Below are 21,489 nucleotides of genomic sequence, written 5' to 3'. Positions count from 1 at the left end.
ATGTGCCAGCATGCCTGGCTAACTTTTGGATTTTTAGCAGAGACAGGGTTTCACCATGTTGGCCAGGCTGGTCTCAAACCCTGGAGCTCTAGTGATCCACCTTCCTCGGCCTCCCAAAGTGCTGGGATTACAGGTGTGAGCCACCATGCCCGGCCCATGCATGTATTATTAATGTTGAAGTAGATAATTTAACAAACATCAATGAAGTGTAAGATCTTTCACTCATAGGTGCAAAATATCATGCCAATGGCCCTCTATGAGCTGTCACAAGCCACAGCCCAGAGATTCAAGTCCATTTCAATTTTCAAGCCAACCCACCTCATAAACAAGAACGCGAAAAAACAGAAAAACCCACTACCGTCAAGCCGAAGGTGATGCTGTGACGTGGCCCTGGCCTGTCACGGCGTGTTACAGCATGGCCCAGGCCTGTATCATGTTCCCTAGATTGCTGACTACCAACTAGTTACAGCTGACTCTAATCAGCCCAGGATTTGACCATCTCTGCATTGAACCTGGAATTGCCACTTTTAAAATGGAAACACTGCTTCTTACCTCTCCTCCCTAGACTCCATTTCACAGAGGAAAGCATCACGAGGAAAGAAAGTCGCTGTTTCTTCTTCCTTCTTTGCTTTTGTCTCTTTCTTTTCTCTCTCTCTTCTCTCTCTTTTACGTTCTTTCTCTTTTTTTGAGATAGGGTCTCACTCTCTCGCCCAGGCTGGAGTGCAGTGGCACAATCTCGGCTCACTGCAACCTCCGCCTCCCAGGTTCAAAGAATTCTCCTGTCTCAGTCTCCCAAGTAGCTGGGATGACAGACATGTGCCACCGTGCCTGACTGATTTTTGTAGTTTTAGTAGAGAGGGTTTTACTGTGTTGGCCAGGCTTCTTTCCCTCCCTCCCCCAACTCTTCTTTCCTTCCTTTCACTCTCCTGCCTACATTCCAACTTTTGGGGGTGTTGAATTTGTTGAGTCATGGTGAACAAGCAGAAACTCCAATGATACTGTTACTGAACAGAGAACTTTGCACAATGTTGCGGTGATTAATAATTCATTCATACAATCCTTAATCTCACAAAAGCCTGGAATGGATTTCCTGTTTGCTTATGGCAGGAAAGCTACTGTGGCCAGGCTCCAACTCCTCCCACTGTAGACAACAACAGCCTTCATAAGCAGCATGTAGCCGGGCCAGTAGCTCACGCCTGTAATCCCAGCACTTTGGAAGGCCGAGGTGGGCGGATCACCTGAGGTCAGGAGTTTGACACCATCTCTACTAACAATATAAAAATTACCTGGAAGTCGCAGTGGGCGCCTGTAATCCCAGCTACTCGGGAGGCTGACACAGGAGAATTGCTTGAACCGAGGAGACAGAGATTACAGTGAGCCGAGATCGCACCACTGCACTCTAGCCTCGGCGACACAGCAAGACTGCCTCAAAAACAACAACAAAAAGCAGGATGTGAGACTTCTACCTGCTCACTCGGAATCATTTCTGCACCAACCATGGCCACCTTTGTGGAGCTCAGTACCAAAGCCAAGATGCCCATTGTGGGTCTGGGCACTTGGAAGATAAATATGCAAATCTTTGCACAGCCTTCTTCCCTGGAGGGGCGTTTGGGTGTTTTCTCTTTCTGCATTCAGCCAGGAAAGCCTGGAGGTCAGGCAGGAGTTTGGAGAGGTGAGATTCAGTCCTGGAGCCGGGACTCCGGTTGCTTTCTTTTCTCAGAGCTGATTCAGGCTGCAAAGCTCCAAGGCTGGCTTTCCCAGCAGCGCTGAGAGCTTCTCTAGCAAGTATCAAAGTTCAAGGAGCTGTTGGACCTAAAATTGTTTTCCAGGGCAGTTTCTCTCTCTGGCTCTAGGACACTTAATTGGGCTCAACATTTCCCCAGAGTCTTGGCTGTGGCTTTGTTGTGGGCTGGGTGGTTGCGGAGAGGATGCAAAGCCGGAAGTCCCTGGCATCCCTTTGCAGATCAGGGTGTGGGACTTGGGCTAGCAGAATCCATATGAGCTGGGAGCTTGTTAGAAATGCAGAACTGGCCGGGTGTGGTGGGTCATGCCTGTAATCCCAGCACTTTGGGAGACCCAGACAGGAGGATTGCTTGAGCCCAGGACTTGGAGACCAGTCTGGGTAAGATGGTAAGACCCCATTTCTACAAAAAATAAATAAATTAGCTAGGCATGGTGGAATGCACCTGTAGTCCGAGCCACTTGGGAGGCTGAGGTGGAGATTGAGTGTTGAGCCTGAGAGGTCAAGGCTGCAGTGAGCAGTGATTGTGCCACTGCCCTCCAGTTTCAGCAACAGAGTGAGATCCAAGAAAGAAAGAGAGAAAGAGAGAGAGAGAAAACACAGAGTCTCAGACTCCACCCCAGGCTACCTAATGGGCATGGGCACTTTAACAAGATCCCTAGGTGGTTCCTGTACACACTGAAATCTGCAACGTGCTGGGGCTGCCGAGAGCCTGGGCTGGGAGTCCTGGGCTCCACCCAGCTGCGTTAATGTCAACTGGCAAAACATCATAAGGCACATCCAGGACTCAGTGAGGCAGGTTCCTGAGCCTCTCTTAGGCTAAGTTTGAAGTGGTTCCATCACCACCTCACTCTGCCTTCTTTGCCATTTCCATCCATGATGGCACTACCGTAACTAGCGACCGGAAGCAGTCTTTGGAATTCCTCTTCTCTCCTGTGCCTTGTGGCTAATGTCCCTGCGGGGTCTTCTGCCTACGGCGCTCTTTCCTTTTGTGCACCCTGATTTTTCCCCTCTCTTGTGCCGAGCTGGAGGGTAGGACACTCTGTTGCCACACTGGGTCATTCTCAGGATACATTCTAGGTGTATCTGGACGAACAGATCACTTCCAGCTTGATTCATGCACAGCGTCTCTTGCTTGAATAGCAAGATTTGCCCAAAATCGGAGCTTCAATCCTATATAAATGGAAGAAATAATCACTTCCAGAATTTCAGGGAATCTGCCCACCCTGGGTAAGTTCACCAGACAGTTTCAGAATTTTGGTATTGAAAGTAAAAATTATGAAAAGAGCTGTCTTCAACACGTGGAGATGATAGATAAAGGATTATGAACTTAGCGGTGGAGGTGAAGGATGGTGTAGCATAGCGGTTGGGGGCACAGGGGTGTTTCTGGATGCCTGGCAGAGGCCTGTTTCTTGTCCAGGTGGTAGGGCAGCTGTGCATCTCGGTTTTGTGTTCTTTTCAATGTTTGTTATCTCACAATAGAAGAGGATTAAAAGACTATTCCGTGAGAGATCAAGTTTTAAGTGCTTTTTGCCCCCATCATTGGTTTGGTTAGGTTAGAACAAATATGTGATAATTCTATTGCCTTTCTTTTCTTTTTTTCCTTTCTTTTCTTTCCTTCCCTTCTTTCTCTCCCTGTCTCTCATTCTCCCTCCCTCCCTCTTTCTTCTTATAGGAATGGAAAACAAACTCTATTCCTATAAGGTTTTCTATTTCTCCTTTTTTTCTGAAAGGATCCTTATATAATGAACGGCCTCTACTGAGCCTTACTGTGTGTCAGGTGATGTGCTTAACTTAACATTCATTGCAGCATGTCATCATCACAAAGGCCTCATGAGGCTGGTGCTATTATTTTCTTTTTCCATTTTGCAGACAAGGTTTAGAGAGATTGAATCACCTGCTTAGGCCCACACACCCAGTAAGTATTGGAATCCGAATTGATGCTGTAATGACCATTATCCAGATCCTTATCACCATTTGGGGATATTGTCTGAAAATTCCTCTGGGTAATTTAGAGTCAAGGTTTTATCTGGGTCTTCAGAAAGTTGCAGTGGAGCCATCTGCACTCCCCGACACACCTGAAGACATTTCAGGACTAACCTGGATGAAAGGGAAATGACTTTTACTAGGACAAGACATAAGGACATAATCATAAAATTAATTCACTTTCCTCCATTTTTCTTTTTTTTTTTTTTTTTTTTTTTTTAAAGTAAAATACAACAAAATGTTTAATGAGCAAATTCGTCTTAGCAAATATGAAACTGCCACAGAGAGTAGGAGAAGGGCAGGGGCCACGGGGCTGGGCGCAGGTCGGGGGAGACTAAAGAGGAAAAATCAACTATGTAAGAAACCCAGGAGGGGACCAGAGAGGACCACAGGCCGAAGGAACAGAGCTGTGGTCCTGGGAAGGGAGAGGGCAGGGCACTGAGGGCCGGACAACAAAATTCAGAATAGTTTGGCCATAAAATATAAACACGCTATGTTCCTACCGTGGGGAAGGGGAGGAGAAAGGGGGTCTAAGGGAGGAGAGGCTGTTTTGGGAGGGGCTGGGGTCCTACCCCGCCCTGCTGTGCACCCTGTCCCCATCCCAACCCCTTCCCTCTGTGTCTGTGTGGGTGCGTGTTGTCTGTGTGGGCTGTGTGCGCACTTCCCCAGTCCCCTCCCTGCCCTAACCCCCCAACCCCCGCCCCCCACCCTTAATTGCTGCCATTCCAGTTGCTGCCGGCTGTCGTGTGTCTGCGGCTGTCACTCCTCTGCCCATCGTCTTCAGAGGGGGATAAGGGGGGGGCGGGAGTGGGGAGAAGCCCCCAGCCAGCCCTGCCCCCACCCTCCCCCAGCCGCCTCTACCAGAAGTCCCGGCGGTGATAAGAGTCGGGGTCACAGTATTTTGTGACAACCACTCTGTTGGCGAACTTGCGGCCCGTCAGGCCCTGCATGGCTTTTTCTGGCAGTCAAACACAGAGGTGAACTCCACAAAGATCTTTCCGCAGCCGGGCACCTCGACACCGTCCACAGGCCGGGGGATCTCGATGGACTTGACAAGCCCATACTTGCTGCACTCGTCCCGCACGTCCTCCACGATCTCCTCGTACTCCTCGTCGTCCAGCAGCTCCTCCGGCAGCACCATGTTCATGAGGCACAGGACCTCAGTCGGGTGGCCGCCCATCTGCACCTGGGAGCTCATCAGGCCCGGCACTTGCAGGGTCACTGGCGTCTGATTGATGGTGCTCGGGGGGCTCACCAGCGTGGCATTCTTGGCTCCCACACTCGCCCTCTGGACCAGCAGCTTCTTATCCCCCAGCTGCATACCGTTCAGCCCCGCAATGGCCTGATCCGTGACGTTGATGTCCACGTACTCACAGAAGGCGTAGCCCTTGGAGAGCCCCGTGGCACTGTCCTTGACCAGGTTGAAGGCCTTGAGGGGCCCAAAGGATGTCAGCAGCTCTTTGACCTGGTCATCGTTCAGGTAGTTGGGTAAGCCCCCGATGAACAGCTTGTGGGCAGAGTCAGGGACCACAGTGGACACAACCCCAGGCACATAGACGGAGGGGTTCTCTGACATGCCAGGAAGCGGCTGGTAGTCATGAGGCCTGCGGATCTTTAGTGACTGGCCCTGGAAGATGATGCCGTCAAAGGCCATGGCCTGGGTAGTCTCGTCCACTGAGCGGAACTCCAAAAAGGCAAAATTCTTGTCCTGGTTAATCTGCACAGCCAACACCGGGTTGCCAGGGGCCTGGGTCAGCCCCCCCAGGCGCATCTGGGCATTGAAGAAATCCATCATGGCCTCCTCAGTGATGCCAAAGGGGATGTTGCCCACGTAGAGGCGCCGGGCTTGTCTAGTCATCTGGCTCCCAACCACGGGCACCGGCGTTGGGGTCACAGCCAGACCGTCAGGGGTCATGGTGGGGAGAAGAGCAGTGGCTGGAATCTGACCCGCAGCTTGCATGGCCTTGTACTGCATTGGGGTGATGTGCTCAAAGCCCGGAGGTGGCACGTCCCAGTATTTACGGACCTTCTTCTTCTTCTCATGGCGGGGGGAACGAATCAGTCCACCGTGCTCCTCTTTAGCGCCTCTGGTCAAAGGTTTGCTTCGTCGCCGCCTGTCCCGGGAGGCGCTCCGCTGGTCCCGGTTGCGCCGGTCACGGCTCCGGCTCCGGCGTTTGCGGTCCCGGCTTCGAGAGCGGCTGTGGCTGCGCTTCCTATGCCGGTTCTCCTTGTCCCTCTCTTGTTTATTCTCGTTGAGCTGCCGCTCGAACTCGTCGAAGTCCGACATGCTGAGGCGGCCGCGTAGGGCCCTGTGCAGCTCTCGCCTCGCCTTGCCGCCCGCTCCGGCCGCTTCGGCTACTTCCGCCGCTGGCTTCGGCTACTTCCTCCTCCATTTCTTTTGAAAACTTTTCTAAAGTGTGTATCCTCCCGGATGTCCCCTGGCCAAGGAGACCCCAGTGAGGCCTTGGTTTGGAGAAACTGAGCCATGTGGGGCAGCCTATTGAAGGTGATCTGGGGATAAGAGAATATGTTGGTTGCTGAATGTGGTGTAATTCCAGCTACTCTGGAGGTGGGAGGATTGCTTGAACCTGGGAGTGTGAGGCCAGCCTGGGCAACATGGCAAGGCCCCATCGCTTAAAAAAAATAATAATACATGTGTGATGGGCTTTTCTTTTGCTTTTCAGTCTCCTCTCGGCAAAGTGAAAGAAGCGGTGAAGGTGGCCATTGATGCAGGATATCGCCACATTGACTGTGCCTATGTCTATCAGAATGAACATGAGGTGGGGGAAGCCATCCAAGAGAAGATCCAAGAGCAGGCTGTGAAGCGGGAGGACCTGTTCATCGTCAGCAAGGTGCACATGGCGCATTGGGTGGGAGGCCTTCACTTGAGGGCAGGCAGAAGTGTCTGGGTCGGGTCAGCAGCCAGAACTCTGTCAGCCTTTTCTACATTTAGCCCTTTTCATCCCTGCCTTGACAACATCTGTGGATACAATTCTCTCCATACTCCAAGCCGCTATTGATATTTGAACATGTCGTTGCTGCGCCACCTGCCTACGGGTTGGTTTTCCCACAGTGGGCTTGTCTCCATGGAGCCCTGCACTGCCCTGGGCCTCCCTGTTCCCCATCAGAGGGATCCACCATCTGCCCAGAGGCAGTCAGAGGCCAAGGGTGCAGGCAGGGCTGGATGTGTGGCCTCCCTGTCAGCACTGTGGTCTCAGCAACTGTGACCCTGAGGTTGTCAGTCAGAGGGCATTTTGGAAACAGTAGGAGCATTTTTCTATTGCCACATATGATTTTCTTCATTAAGTCTATTGAAAGGTGAGGTACACAATGTTATAAAAAAGAAGAGGGTGTTGGGTGTGAGGGGGTTGAGAATCACTGGATTTACATTATACACAACTTGCTGAGAAAACACTAGTTCTAGGTACGTGGAAATTGCATGCATCTGGTGGGACAAATAGACCCCACTGTGTAGCAGCCAAGTGTGGATAAAGCCCTTATAAAGTTATCACTTGGGGCCTGACAGGCTTGATAAGGGACCTATCAGATAGGTCAGATAAAGGACCATCTTTTCCCGAAGGCCTAGGAATGCTTGACATTTAAAAGTTACACACAAGTCCCCCTCTCAGAGAGCCCACAGTTGAGGACGAGACTGAGACAGGTAAACACAATTTAAATCTGTGGCCATATTTACTTAAATGATCTGAGAGACATATAAAGTACTAGGAGAGTTGAAAAAGTAAATTGCTTTTAACACTTAAGACATGTCATTGACGTGCTGAGCCCTGGTGATCTTCCACACGGTGTCGTGGATTTTAATCAGCTTTGTTATAAATGGCCTGTGCCAGGTTAGATCAGGGTGCAAATCAAAAGGCAGGGACAATGGGTATAACGTGGCCCTTCCTTCTCCAAATATTAACAGCCTATTGCTACACTCTTGCAGTTGTGGCCCACTTTCTTTGAGAGACCGCTTGTGAGGAAAGCCTTTGAGAAGACCCTCAAGGACCTGAAGCTGAGCTATCTGGACCTCTATCTTATTCACTGGCCACAGGGATTCAAGGTTTGAGCGACTCCCTTTCTCAGCCTCTAGATTCTGAGCAGCTGCCGGAAAATAGTAGCTGTACCAGGGCTAGGGGTGGTGTGGACTGGGGCAGGAGACCTTGTAGTTCATAATTGGGAGTGTCAGGTGGTCAGGAAGAGACCTTGGAGCAGAAAGACGCTGGCGTGGAAGGGAGGCTGAGGCCATGTGTGCTGCTGAGGTGGCCACATGCCTGCGTTTTCTTGCAGTTATGTCTGAGAGAAGCCATGATTTCTGGCAGCCCAGACAAGTTGCACCTGCCCTATCACCTTTGTCTTGATTTTGCACCCCAGAGTTGCCCTCCCAGCAAATCCCTTGGATTAGACTTGCATAACTATATTCCAGGGCCTAATTATCTTCTTAAGCAGAGCACACCCCGGGAGTGGCATCTTGGAGAAAAGCCCAAGTGCAGTGATGCTGGAAGGAAGCCAGTAGTCATCGCGGCTCCCATTGCCTGGGGCTCTGCTCTACCTGCTCCTGAGGGGTGGGAGAGACAAATTTCCAGCTCTCTCCCCTCCTGACCAGCGGGAGTGCTGATGGCCTGCCATCCCTTATTCCATGTCTCTTCTAGAGGCTGCAAGGATAGAAGCTGGCCAATATCTTCCCCAGAAAACCACACCCTGGAGATCTAATCCTTATCCAGTGATACTGAAATGAAAGTTTTCCCTTGGGTGTACACAGGATCTAGGTGTATGAGGTGAATGTCCATGGTGATAAAGGTGGCTTCTGGAATGTACTAACAGCAGATCTGAACATCAATCCAGTGGTTTCTAAAATATATGGATTAATATGCCATTGTAGAGATAGAGAATTTATTTTATTTTATTTTTTATTTATTTATATATTTTTTGAGACGGAATCTCGCTCTGTCGCCCAGGCTGGAGTGCAGTGGCCGGATCTCAGCTCACTGCAAGCTCCGCCTCCCGGGTCTACGCCATTCTCCTGCCTCAGCCTCCCCAGAAGCTGGGACTACAGGCGCCCACCACCTCGCCCGGCTAGTTTTTTGTATTTTTTTAGTAGATACGGGGTTTCACCGTGTTAGCCAGGCTAGTCTCAATCTCCTGACCTCGTGATCCGCCCGTCTCGGCCTCCCAAAGTGCTGGGATTACAGGCTTGAGCCACCGCGCCCGGCCGATATAGAGATTTTATTTAAACTCACCTTCTTGTAGTATGTACTATACAGAGCCTGAAAAACTGGTATGCACATGTGGTATTTAGCAAGAGTTAGGACCCTGAAACCTTGTTTAACAGAACCAAGTGTCCTGATAAAGATTCCAGTAAACTTTTCATTCTGTATTTACAGTCTGGAGATGACTTTTACCCCAAAGATGATAAAGGTAATGCCATCGGTGGAAAAGCAACGTTCTTGGATGCCTGGGAGGTAGGTTCCAGCTTCCTCTAAGTGTGCTGGGAGAGAAATCTTCAGTTATCCATGAGACTTCCCATTGACATGAAAGAGGCCGTGTGCCTGATGCTTTCTAATTTCATCATTGTGATTCTCTAGCTCTTCTAATATCTTCCTCATCACCTTTGGCTTTTGGGTGCATCTGATACTATTTAGATTTCAAGTCTAGAACTGAGTCTTCAAATAAGACTGAAAATACAATGTACCCCACTTTGGGGAATATACATGCTGTTCTCAAACCAGAGCGAGCCATTTGGAACAGGAGGTTTGGGCCTGGGTATGCTCATAGCAGCTGAGTAACCTAGGGTCAGTTTGTAACGTTTTTAGGGCTCAGTTTTCTCTTCTTAAAAAAGAAGTCTTATAACTCATACTACTACTATGTATTTTTGAGGGTGCGATAATGATTAAGATGGTTTACATGCCAGGAACATTAGTCACAGTAGCCATTTAATCATCTAAACCTATAAGACAGGGTTAACATCCACCTTTATAAATAATGACATTTGAAGCCTAGATTGATTGGTGACTTGCGCAGGTCATGTCACAATGTGTGTGGCAGAGCTGGGATTGGACCCAGACTCATCTGAATCACAAGTCCAACCACCAAAGCCATCAGCGTGGTGCTTGGCAGGCAGTGAACACACATCCAGAAATCAGGGAACCTGAGTGCCCTGCTTCCCAGATCACATCATGACCTGTTTCACATCATTCACATTCAAAGTGAATTAAGGGATCAGTGTTTTCTCTGATCATTTTTTATTATACCATTCTATCCTTTTGCAAATGCTAGTAGAGAACGAAGTGGAAGAATGAGTTATAAATGATCAGTGGCATCTGACTCCAAGAGTTAATGGTGTCATAGTGGCAGCTGTCTGTGTAGGGGTACATGTAGTTGCGAGTTTGTATTGTGTTTTACAAGGGAAAATATATTAAGCCTCACCTTTCTGAAATGCTTAGAATTGACAAGATTCAATTAAATGTAGCTTTTTCTGTGTATTGTTGGTTCAAAAACATTAATCCACAAAACACAGCATTCTTTTTTAAAGACAGAGTCTCACTTTGTCGCCCAGGCTGGAGTGCAGTGGCTTCATCTTGGCTCACTGCAACATCCCTCTCTCGAGTTAAAGCCATTCTCCTCCCTTAGCCTCCTGAGTAGCTGAGACTACACATGCATACCACCATGCTCGGCTAACTTTTATATTTTTAGTAGAGACAGGGTTTCACCATTTTAGCCAGACTGGTCTCGAACTCCTGACCTCAGGGGATCCACCCATCTCAGCTTCCCAAAGTGCTCAGATTACAGGTGTGAGCCACTGCACCTGGCAGTTTGGGTTACATTTGATCAGTTTTTTTGCCTTAGCTCCTATGATGATACTAAGTATGGCAAGTATGTAAGTATAGCCTGTGTCTCACAGTGCTATGTTTTCTGAATGAATACGAGAATGACTGTTAAATAAAACATTTGAAAGGCATGAAAAGATATCGGTGATCAAGGTCAGAGGCTCTGATTTGAAATGAGCAGGCTTGAATATGAAAGCGCTGGATGTTTCTGTAGACCCACAGCCAGTTCAGTAGAAACCTCATTGACCACCCTGAAGCAGACGGGAGGAAAAAGTATAAAGAAGTCAAGTGGGAAGACAGGCAAACTAACCTGACCTATGATGTACAATAGCTTTTAAATTATCTAATTGCTCAATCGGAAGTTTTGGGGAACCTTATGATTTCATAGCTTTTAAACTCTACTACCCAATTGAATAACTTCGTCTACGCTAGTGGTTCTCAATGTCGGCTGAGCATTAGAATCACCTGAGGAGTTTACAAATCCCAATGTCTAGGCTACAACTCAGACAAAATCTGTAAGAAACTCTGGGGGATGAAATCTAGCCACCGATATTACTTTTTTTTTTTTTTTTTAATTTAGACAGAGTCTTGTTCTGTTGCCTAGTCTGCAGTATAATGGCAAGATAATAGCTCAGTGCAGCCTCGGACTCCTGGGCTCAAGCAATTCCCCCAAGTAGCTGGGATCAGAGGCACATGCCACCACATCCAGCTAATTAAAAACAATTTTCTCGTAGAGGCAGAGTCTTGCTATGTTGCCCAGGATGGTCTGGAACACCTGGCCTCAAGCAATCCTCCTGTCTCAGCCTCTGATAATGTGTATCAGAAAGATATATATTATTAGTATGTATTATAAGACTTTTTTTGAGAAGAGAATACTAAGGCCTACAAGAGTTAAAAACTTACCCTAGGTTGCTGAAACCCAGGCCCAAACCCCCTGTTCCAATCCTATCCCAAAGTGCTGAGATTACAGTCATGAGCCACTGCATCCACCGGTAGTTTTTAAACTTCCCTGGTGATTCCAAGTTGCAGCCAAAGTTGAGAAGGGCTGGATTAAGAGTTCCCTGAACATGTCATGTTCATCCCTGCCTCTGAGTTTGCTATTGCCTTCCTGTCTCATATGCACATATTTTTCCCCTCTTATCTCTCTTTTTTTTTTTTTTTTTTTTCTGAGACGCAGTTTAAACTCTACCTGGAGGTCTGCCCTGACAGCTGCAGGCTGTGTGAATCTCTTCCTTCTCTTTCCTTTCTGACTCTGTCTATGCCACGGTCATGTTATCTGAGGCAGCCTCACGGTCATGGTTGATGGTTCCACAGAAGGGAACCCTAGCACTTTAATTGGACTGTAAGAATCCCAGAAGAAGGAAGCACATCGTATACTTTTACATCCTGACAACTTCTGGAACATGTAATAGATGGCTAATAAATACATGTTGCATTGGAGGCTGCTGCTAACATATATGATATATTTGGGCAAGTTTGGAAAATGCCCAATATAGGCTAAAAGTTATACAAAGATTCCCTTCCTTGGGGGTCCCTGTAGTTTCTGTACCGGGAAGCATGGCTGGATATGCAGACTGTGGGTCAGGTTTCAGCCCCACACAACCCCTTGCCCAGGTGCCCCTGCCAGGGCATAATCTATATGCATGACCTTCCTGCAAACCCAAGCACGGTTGGTGTGGGAGAAAGTGACTCAGGACCCACTAGTGAGGCTTCTCCACATGCTGCAGCCTCTTCCTGACTAACACAGCTTGCCTAGGTTTGGGTGTACAATGCACACAGCAGTAGCTAACCGCTGTCATTTGGATTCATTAAAAATAAAATCATCTCATAAGCTTGCAAATGTTCATTTTTTATTTAGTTTTTTATTTTTTGCATTACAAAACTTTCATATTTCCCCTGTGTACAGAAGTATATTTTGAGTGTGTTTCTTTACGTGTAAGGTGAGAGTGGCAAGAATATAAATCTTTACCTGTTACTCCTACTTTTTCTTGGGCTGGGGAGGGGCAGTAGGGCTGGAACCAATCACTGATGGGCACCCAGGCCCTGGACTGAAATTTCCTGTGAATGCTTCGGCTAACCCTGTTGTGGTGGATCCTTTAGCAATTTCTGTCCCAGGGAGGACTGAGGCAAGCCAGGGTCCCTATAGTCCCTCTGGGGCTGCCCAAAAGGTCTTCCTTTCTATGACAGGCCATGGAGGAGCTGGTGGATGAGGGGCTGGTGAAAGCCCTTGGCATCTCCAATTTCAACCACTTCCAGATTGAGAAGCTCTTGAACAAACCTGGACTGAAATATAAACCAGTGACTAACCAGGTAAATTCTGTTTAGTATAAGGGTAAATAAAGGTCTTGCCCTATTACTTCTTATACGTTGGGAGGAACGTTCAATGCTATACCCTGAGTCTCATCTCAGGGGTCAGTGATCAGGACACTTTCGGGAGGTGTGAGGCTGATCTCATGGGTGTGTTAGCAAGAATCTCAGTGGGTAGGTGTTTGGCCTTTGCTTGGTGGTCTTTGGGTGTCTGTGTAGAACTCCCTATGACCAACTCAAAAAGCCAGCCAGCTTTCCCCATGATGAGGAGTGTTTGCTGTTGCAGGTTGAGTGTCACCCGTACCTCACGCAGGAGAAACTCATCCAGTACTGCCACTCCAAGGGCATCACCGTTACGGCCTACAGCCCCCTGGGCTCTCCGGATAGACCTTGGTGAGGCTTCCAAGCAGTGGATCCTTCTCTTGACAATCTTTAAAACATTATTTTATGTTTGGTAAATATTGGTATGAGACCATAAGTCACTGGAAAGAAAAACGTGTGTAAGGTAATGCATTTGGTACAACCAAATGGGATGACAGCGGGAACAAATGGGAATTGAAAAGCAACAACAACAGCAACAACAAAAACATGGGCGACGTGTTTGACCCTCTGGGAATATTTCCAGTTCAGCCATCCAAGCCAAGCATGAACCAGGCTTTGCAACATACTGAGGCTTCAGAGCCCGGGGGAAGGACCCAAGCTTCCAGGTCCTCCTGCCTGTCTCCCAGATGGAGAGGCTCTGATGATCAGTCTTGAGACCCTCATTGGAGTGGTGTCCATCTGTACATGGTAGCCATGGTGATTGTTCACATCAGCATCTTTCTGCCTCTAGGGCCAAGCCAGAGGACCCTTCCCTGCTGGAGGAGCCCAAGATTAAGGAGATTGCTGCAAAGCACAAGAAAACCGCAGCCCAGGTGCCATATTTTTATTTTTCTTGTTATCCAGCAACTATTTCTTCCAGTCTCATGTTTCATTTCTTGTGTTGTCCTCAACTAACTCCTTAAAGGGGAAGAACACAGGAGCTGAAGCCCTCTAAAGTGTTTCCTTCGAAGTCTGTTGGAACCTCAAGAAACACAAGAGCTGTCACTGAAACAAAGATAGCTTCTGCCTCACAGCTTCCTGTCAAGTCCTACAGCCAAGTCGCAAAGCGTGGCTTTGAAGTCTAGGGATATGGGTGCAGACGCCAACTCTACCTCTGATCAGCCTTATGACCCAAACTGCTTTCTTTATTCCTGAAAAATGAAGATCACAGAATTGTCCCTAAGGTGAAGGGAGAGATGAGGCGAGGGGCTGGCACAAATCTAATAGCTGCGAAGGGCTCAGTCAGTATCAGCGATTGTACCTGAAGCCACAGTGAGCTGCAGGGATGTTTTATTCTTCCTTTCCATAAAAGGAAGGGTCCTTATAGCTGAGTGGAAACATCATGTCCCCTTTCCGCACAGGTTCTGATCCGTTTCCATATCCAGAGGAATGTGATTGTCATCCCCAAGTCTGTGACACCGGCCCGCATTGTTGAGAACATTCAGGTAAGATTCCGGCTGGTTGGCCCTGGTACTTCTCCGTGGGGTGGGTCAGAGGCAGACCCTCTCACCAGGATTCTCAGCTCATTCCTGCACTGTCTTTGGTCCCCTCCGTTCCCACTACCCTATCATTTTCCAGTCTAGGGTGCTAGGCTCAGTATACCTGAGATGAATGATCCATGGGCTGAGGACATGCTGGGGACGGTGCCTGCTGAAGCCTTGTCAGGTCTGAGCACAGCTGTGCCTCACACCACTGAGAAGACCCTCAGTTGCCCCTGAGCAGCTAAGCCCTGGGCCACCACATAAGCAGACTGTCCTGGCCTCCCTGCTCGTCTTCCGGCAGCAGAGGAGGTGTGAACTGTCCTTGGAGAACTGTCTTCTAGAAGGGCGCATCATGGAGCACAGGGCCTGTGCACACCTGGGGCTTAGTGTCTGTGAACCTGGTCTCCCTCCCCTAGAACACTGAGCACTACAAATACTGCGGTCTGTGTGTAGGACTTAATTTAGAGAAAAATTTATACCCCGTGGATATAATGGGAAAAACACCTGTGACCAGTTTGTGCTGCTAGAACTCCCTGCTAGAATGAGCGGCAGTCTCCAGTCACAGCAGTAACTGCCTTACTGATGATGTCCTGGAACTCCTATCTTTCCAGGTCTTTGACTTCAAATTGAGTGATGAGGAGATGGCAACCATCCTCAGCTTCAACAGAAACTGGAGGGCCTGTAACGTGTTGCAGTAAGTGGCATGGAGTTAACTAGGAGCATTGCCAGTTTTTCTAAACTGGTAGAGGGTTAGTTGGAAGAATTAGAAGGCTGCTGGGACTGCTTGTGTCTTCAAATACAATTTTGGGGCAATTCTGAAACTAAAATTGGGGTACCTGGGAATCACTGCGAGGGACACATCTCTAATTGCTGCTCATTGTCTGAACTTCTGGATGTAGAGCTAGAATTGTAACAGAAGGTGTGTTGTCAATAGGCAGGAGGTGAGCATTCATTTATTCCTACATTCAATAAATATCTAGTGGTCCTCTATGTGCCAGGCATCTTCTAGGTGCTTGGGTTATCATACTATGCAAAGCTGCTGCCTCCACGTGCTTATGGAGGGAGGGAAGAAGACAGAACAGAAATAAATCAAATCAAAATACATGTGACAGACAGTAACAAATGCTAGACAGAAAAATAAAGTAGGGCAAAGTGGATAGGAAGTGGTGGGTGGCAGTGGGACAGATCCTTTATACAGGGTGGGTCAAGGGAGGCTTTGCTGTGTAGGATATGCCACATGCATATTTGGGGGAAGAGCATTCTTGGCATTCATAACAGCAGGTGCCAAGGCCCTGAGGTGGGATTGTGTTTAGAGCATTCAAGCCAGAAGGCCGGGGAGGCTGGATTAAATAATCTCCAAATGCCTCTTAAAGGAGGTGGTGGTAACTCTACTTTAAATGTCAGATAAATGGTTGAAAGAAAGTTTTCACTCTGGCTAGGTGGGAATCCTAAATCATCTCTTTACAATCAATACTTTCTGATTAATGTATCTAATTAAATATATCAAAGAGAGTTGTCTAGCATTTATTACTTCGAGGTCTGTAATTCAATGCCCATTTGAATTTCTTCCAATGTTTCTATAGCCAAAATGATTTTTCAGCTTTTAAAAATGGTTTCAGTATCTCAAGCACAGCTTGCTTGTCATGATATTCCATATCTATCCTGCCCACCTTTAGTATCACAGAAGCCTTTCCTCATCTTATAATGGCTTATTTTTATCAGTGTTTAACAAAGTAGCAGCTGCTTAGTGTAAAAAGGCAGGGTGAACATAAAATGGGACTCTCCCCCAAACTGAACGGCTGACCTTCCAATGAACATCATATCCAGTGGAGACAATGGGTTGGTGGCTCAGGAGTAAGTGCACCTGGCCTCAGATCCAACACTAACCCTGGTTTCTTAGCTGTGTGACGTTGGGTAAATTTCCTAGTTTTTCTTAGTTGGTTTCTTTACCTATAAAGTAGGATGATAATATGAGTAGCAGCTAACATCCATGGAACCTTCGCTGAGAATGTGCCAGGGTCCTGAGCCCTTTGCCAGTGCTATTTTCTCATTTAATACTCATAACAATCCCCAAGCTGTCGATTCTGCTGCTGTTTCCTACCTCAGCATGTTGTGACAGTGGATTGGGACAAGACTTGTCAGTTGCCTCACCTGACACCAGGCTAACCATGAGTTGTCATTCCGAGTTGTTTCCCATGCCCTGGTCACTGTCTGTCCTCCTTCCTAGCAAAGCCCTCGTATCAGTTTGAGGGAAGATCAAGGTGTGAGCACCCTTCTTGTGTTCTTGCAGGGAGGAGGCTGAGAGAGCGCAGATATGATAGAGTCCACCAGAGAAGAATGCCTTCTCAACGAGAGTTTTTGCTGTGATGGAACAGAGTTTCTCTCTTTTTTTGTTTCTGCAGATCCTCTCATTTGGAGGACTACCCCTTCCATGCAGAATATTGAGGTTGAATCTCCTGGTGACATTACACAGGGGATTCTCTTTCTTCGCTGAAGTGTGACTATCTCCACTCACGTCCTATTTTAGCCAAGCTTATCTGAGATCACAGTGAACTTCGTCCTGCCGTAGACCAGAATCGAGGTGCTGTTTTACACATGTATTTCTGTATGTGCAACTAGGATCAGAATATCACAGAAAAACATGGCTTGAATAAGCAGAGGACAATTTTTTCCACTTCTCTGATCTGAAAAAATATTTGTTAAGCACAAGAAATTCTGCCAACACTGAGGATGTAAAGATCAATAATAAACAATAATGATGGGGTAACCAAGATGGATTGAGAGTGGACTATGTTCCCACACAACGTGAAGTGTTTTCCTGTGGGGGAAGTCACTGAATCCTCAAAATAACCCCACTGTGGTAGGTACTCTTAACATCTTAGGAGGGAGAGAGGAGGAACTTGTCAATGCCACCCAGGTAATAAGTGATTTAACAAAGTTTGAAAGGCAGGCAGGCTCTGGGAGAGCTCACAGCGATCGATGGTCATCCTCTTCCTCCTGAGTCTTTTCCTGCCACCTTTCCTCCTTGCCTGTCTCCACTCATTCCCTGTCTTGCTCTCCCACCTTGTCTTCAATACACCATCATGCCAAAGAGTCAATGGCACAGCCTGCAAACTCCACAAAGATGCTACTCTTCACTGAGAGAGATGTGGCATTTCCTTGGAAAGCAGGGTGGAAATACAATAAAGATGCTTACTGTTGCCATTAATCTGGAACATTTCTGTTTGTCCTATAATAATCGCTTCTTATGAAATATTCCAACTATATAGAAATGTACAGAAAATAAAGTAATGAGCCTCTGGTCACCCACATTATAATGTTAACAGGTGTTAGCTGGGTGTAGTGGTGTGCACTTTAGTCCCAGCTACTAGAGAGGCTGAAGTGGGAGGGTCGCTTGAACCCAGGAGGTGGAGTTTGCAGTGAGCCAGACTTGCACCACTGCACACCAGCCTGGGTGACAGAGAGAGACTCTGTCTCAAAACAAAAAACAAAAACAAATGCTAACATTTTACCATATTGTCTCCAAAACTTTAAAAAAAAATTAAAGAAATTAGGAGTTACCAATATAGTCAAAGACCACTTTGTGCACATTCCCCTGACTACCTCTCCAGAGGCAAATGCCTATCCTAAATTGGCAAGTCCCCTCACCCTCTGACTGGGGCTGGGGGGTACACCTACATTCCCAGGCTTCCTTGCTATGTTATAACTTCCCCTGGGTTTGCTCAGTGAGAGGTACTGTTAGGAGCTTGAAGGGCCGGAGAAGGGAAGAGTCAGGCATTTCTCTCTCCCTCTCTCCCTGTCTCTTGACCTTGAGTGGCATCTCCAGTAGAAAGCACATTCCTCTGTGGGCCCAGCTTTTTCCAGGCAGCCTCCACCATGATTCTATCTCTTACCAGACAAAGCTTCTGGGTTGAGGGAGCAGCACCCTTTCTTTGTCCTTCTTCCTTAGGAGCGAGGATCTCTTCCTGCTGCTTCTAAACTGAGTTGCCTCATCTCCTTTCCATAGCCCAGCTATTCCATCACGTGTAACTGATCACCTATTATAACCAATTATTTGAATCAAACATCCAATATTTAAAAATCTTAGCACAGTTTCTTTTCTCCTGGCTAGACCTTTCCCTGGTATACTTCCCATCCACATTTTTGTATTTTTAGTATATATGTTCACATCCATACACAATGTCATAGACGGGGTACTTTTACAATGTATATGGAGGCACGCCCATGATGGCTGAATAGGAACAGCTCCAGCCTCCAGCTCCCAGCGTGAGTGACACAGAATACGGGTGATTCTGCATTTTCAACTGAGGTACTGGGTTCATCTCACTGGGTCGGGTCGGACAGTTGGTTCTGGTCTGTGGGTGCAGCCCGAACAGCAACAGCTGAATCAGGGTGAGGCATCGCCTCACCTGTGAATCGCAAATGGGAAGTGAATTCCTTTTCCTAGCCAAAGGAAAATGAGACACAAAACACCTGGAAAATCGGATAACTCCCACCCTAATACTGCGCTTTACCAAGGGTCTTGGCAAACGGCACACTAGGAGATTATATCCCATACCTGGCCCAGAGTGTACCACTCACATGGAACCTCCCTCGTTGCTAGCACAGCAGTCAGATCTAACTGCAGGACGGCAGCAAGGCTTGGGGAAGGGCACCCGCCATTGCTGAGGCTTAAGCAGGTAAACAAAGCCACCAGGAAGCTCGAATTGGGTGGAGTCCATCACAGCTCAAGGAGGCCGGCCTGCTTCTGTAGACTCCTCCTCTGGGGAGAGGTCATAGCTAAACAAACAGCAGCAGAAACCTCGGCAGAGGTAAATGCCCCTGTCTGATAACTTTGAAGAGAGCAATGGATCTCCCAGCATGGAGGTTGAGATCTGAGAAGACAGACAGCCTGCTCAAGTGGGTCCCTGATCCCTGAGTAGCCTAACTGGGAGACATCCTCACTAGGTGCAGACCAACACCTCACACCTCACACGGTGGGCTCTACCCCGGAGATGAAGCTTCCAGAGCAAGAATCCGACAGCAACACTCACTGTTCAGCAATATTCTATCTTCTGCAGCCTCCGCTGCTGATACCCAGGCAAACAGGGTCTGGAGTGGACCCCAAGCAAACTCCAACAGACCTACAGCTGAGGGTCCTGACTGTTAGAAGGAAAACTAATAAACAGAAAGGACACCCACACCAAAACCCCATCAATATGTCACCATCATCAAAGACCAAAGGCAGATAAAACCACAAAGATGGGGGGAAAAGCAGTGCAGAAAAGCGGGAATTTCAAAAAATCAGAGCGCATCTCCCCCTCCAAAGGAATGCAGTTCATCGCCAGCAACGGAACAAAGCTGGAAGGAGAATGACTTTGATGAGTTGAGAGAAGAAGGCTTCAGTCGATCAAACTTCTCAGAGCTAAAGGAGGAACTACATAAACAGTGCAAAGAAACTAAAAACCTTGAAAAAAGATTTGACGAATGGCTAACTAGAATAACCAATGTAGATAAGTCCTTAAAAGAACTGATAGAGATGAAATCCATAACACGAGAACTACGTGACAAATACACAAACTTCAGTAACTGACTCGATCATCTGGAAGAAAGAGTATCAGCGATTGAAGATCAAATGAATGAAATGAAGTGAGAAGAGAAGTGTAGAGAAAAAAGAGTAAAAAGAAATGAACAAAGCCTCCAACCAATATGGGATTATGTGAAAAGACCAAATCTACATCTGATTGGTGTGCCTGAAAGTGACGGGGAAAATGGAACCAAGTTGGAAAACACTCTGCAGGATATCATCCAGGAGAACTTCCCCAACCTAGTAAGGCAGGCCAACATTTGAATTCAGGAAATACAGAGAATGCCACAAAGATACTCCTTGAGAAGAGCAATTCTAAGACACTTAATTGTCAGATTCACCAAAGTTGAAATGAAGGAATAAATGTTAAGGGCAGCCGGAGAGAAAGGTCAGGTTACACACAAAGGGAAACCCATCAGACTAACAGCTGATCTCTCGGCAGAAACTCTCCAAGCCAGAAGAGAGTGGGGGCCAATATTCAACACTCTTAAAGAAAAGAATTTTCAACCCAGAATTTCATATCCAGCCAAACTAAGTTTCATAAGTGAAGGAGAAATAAAATCCTTTACAGACAAGCAAATGCTTAGAGATTCTGTCACCACCAGGCCTGCCCTACAGGAGATCCTGAAGGACGCACTAAACATGGAAAGGAACAACCAGCCATTGCAAAAACATGTCAAAATGTAAACTCCATCAATGCTACAAAGAAACTGCATCAACTAGCGAGCAAAATAACCAGCTAATATCATAATGACAGGATCAAGTTCACACATAACAATATTAATCTTAAATGTAAATGGACTAAATGGTCCAATTAAAAGACACAGACTGGCAAATTGGATAAAGAGTCAAGACTCATCAGTTTGCTGTATTCAGGAGACCCATCTCACATGGAGAGACACAAATAGGTTCAAAATAAAGGGAGGGAGCAAGATCTACCAAGCAAATGGAAAACAAACAAAAACAAAAAGCAGGGGTTGCAATCCTAGTCTGTGATAAAACAGACTTTAAACCATCGAAGATCAAAAGAGACAAGAAGGCCATTACATAATGGTAAAGGGATCAATTCATCAGGAAGAGCTAACTATCCTAAATATATATGCACCCAATACAGGAGCACCCAGATTCATAAAGCAAGTCCTTAGAGACTTACAAAGAGACTTAGACTCTCATACAGTAGTAATGGGAGACTTCAACACCCCACTGTCAACATTATACAGATCAACGAGACAGAAAGTTAACAAGGATATCCAGGATTGAACTCAACTCTGCACCAAGTGGACCTAACAGCCAACTGTAGAACTCTCCACCCCAAATCAACAGAATATACATTCCTCTCAGCACCACATCCCACTTATTCCAAACTTGACCACACAGTTGGAAGTAAAGCACTCCTCAGCAAATGAAAAACAGCAGAAATTACAACAAACTGTCTCTCAGACCGCAGTGAAATCAAACTAGAACTCAGGACTAAGAAACTCAATTGAAACTGCTCAACTACAT

At 47.1% G+C, this 21,489-nt stretch overlaps 2 protein-coding genes and 1 long non-coding RNA gene across 14 annotated transcripts in view; 1 reads left to right on the top strand and 2 right to left on the bottom strand.

The window, feature by feature from the left end:
* The first annotated feature begins 1,257 nt into the window (after positions 1–1,257).
* LOC126949708 (aldo-keto reductase family 1 member B10) overlaps positions 1,258–21,489 on the top strand; it is a 135,483-nt gene continuing 115,251 nt past the window's right edge. For 2 of the 10 annotated variants that reach the window (XM_050782475.1, XM_050782470.1), the window contains exon 1: positions 6,373–6,579. In XM_050782475.1, coding sequence (XP_050638432.1) covers positions 6,388–6,579 — 192 coding nt within the window. In that variant the 5' untranslated portion in view covers positions 6,373–6,387. The other 8 variants (XM_050782482.1, XM_050782473.1, XR_007723891.1 and 5 more) reach the window with 8 other exon arrangements.
* LOC126949704 (splicing factor U2AF 65 kDa subunit-like) lies at positions 3,952–6,117 on the bottom strand. Its single transcript, XM_050782443.1, has one exon. The coding sequence runs from the start codon at positions 6,012–6,014 to the stop codon at positions 4,665–4,667; it is 1,350 nt and encodes a 449-aa protein (XP_050638400.1). The 5' UTR covers positions 6,015–6,117; the 3' UTR covers positions 3,952–4,664.
* LOC126949713 (uncharacterized) overlaps positions 12,810–21,489 on the bottom strand; it is a 157,761-nt gene continuing 149,081 nt past the window's right edge. For all 3 annotated transcript variants that reach the window (XR_007723893.1, XR_007723892.1, XR_007723894.1), the window contains exon 4: positions 12,810–12,901. This is a non-coding gene — a long non-coding RNA (uncharacterized LOC126949713). The remainder of the gene's footprint in view (positions 12,902–21,489) is intronic.

This window comes from Macaca thibetana, chromosome 3 (genome assembly GCF_024542745.1).
Source record: "Macaca thibetana thibetana isolate TM-01 chromosome 3, ASM2454274v1, whole genome shotgun sequence".
NCBI lineage: Eukaryota > Metazoa > Chordata > Mammalia > Primates > Cercopithecidae > Macaca > Macaca thibetana.
The sequence above is the reverse complement of the archived record's forward strand: the minus strand, read 5'-3'. Positions and strand labels throughout refer to the sequence as shown.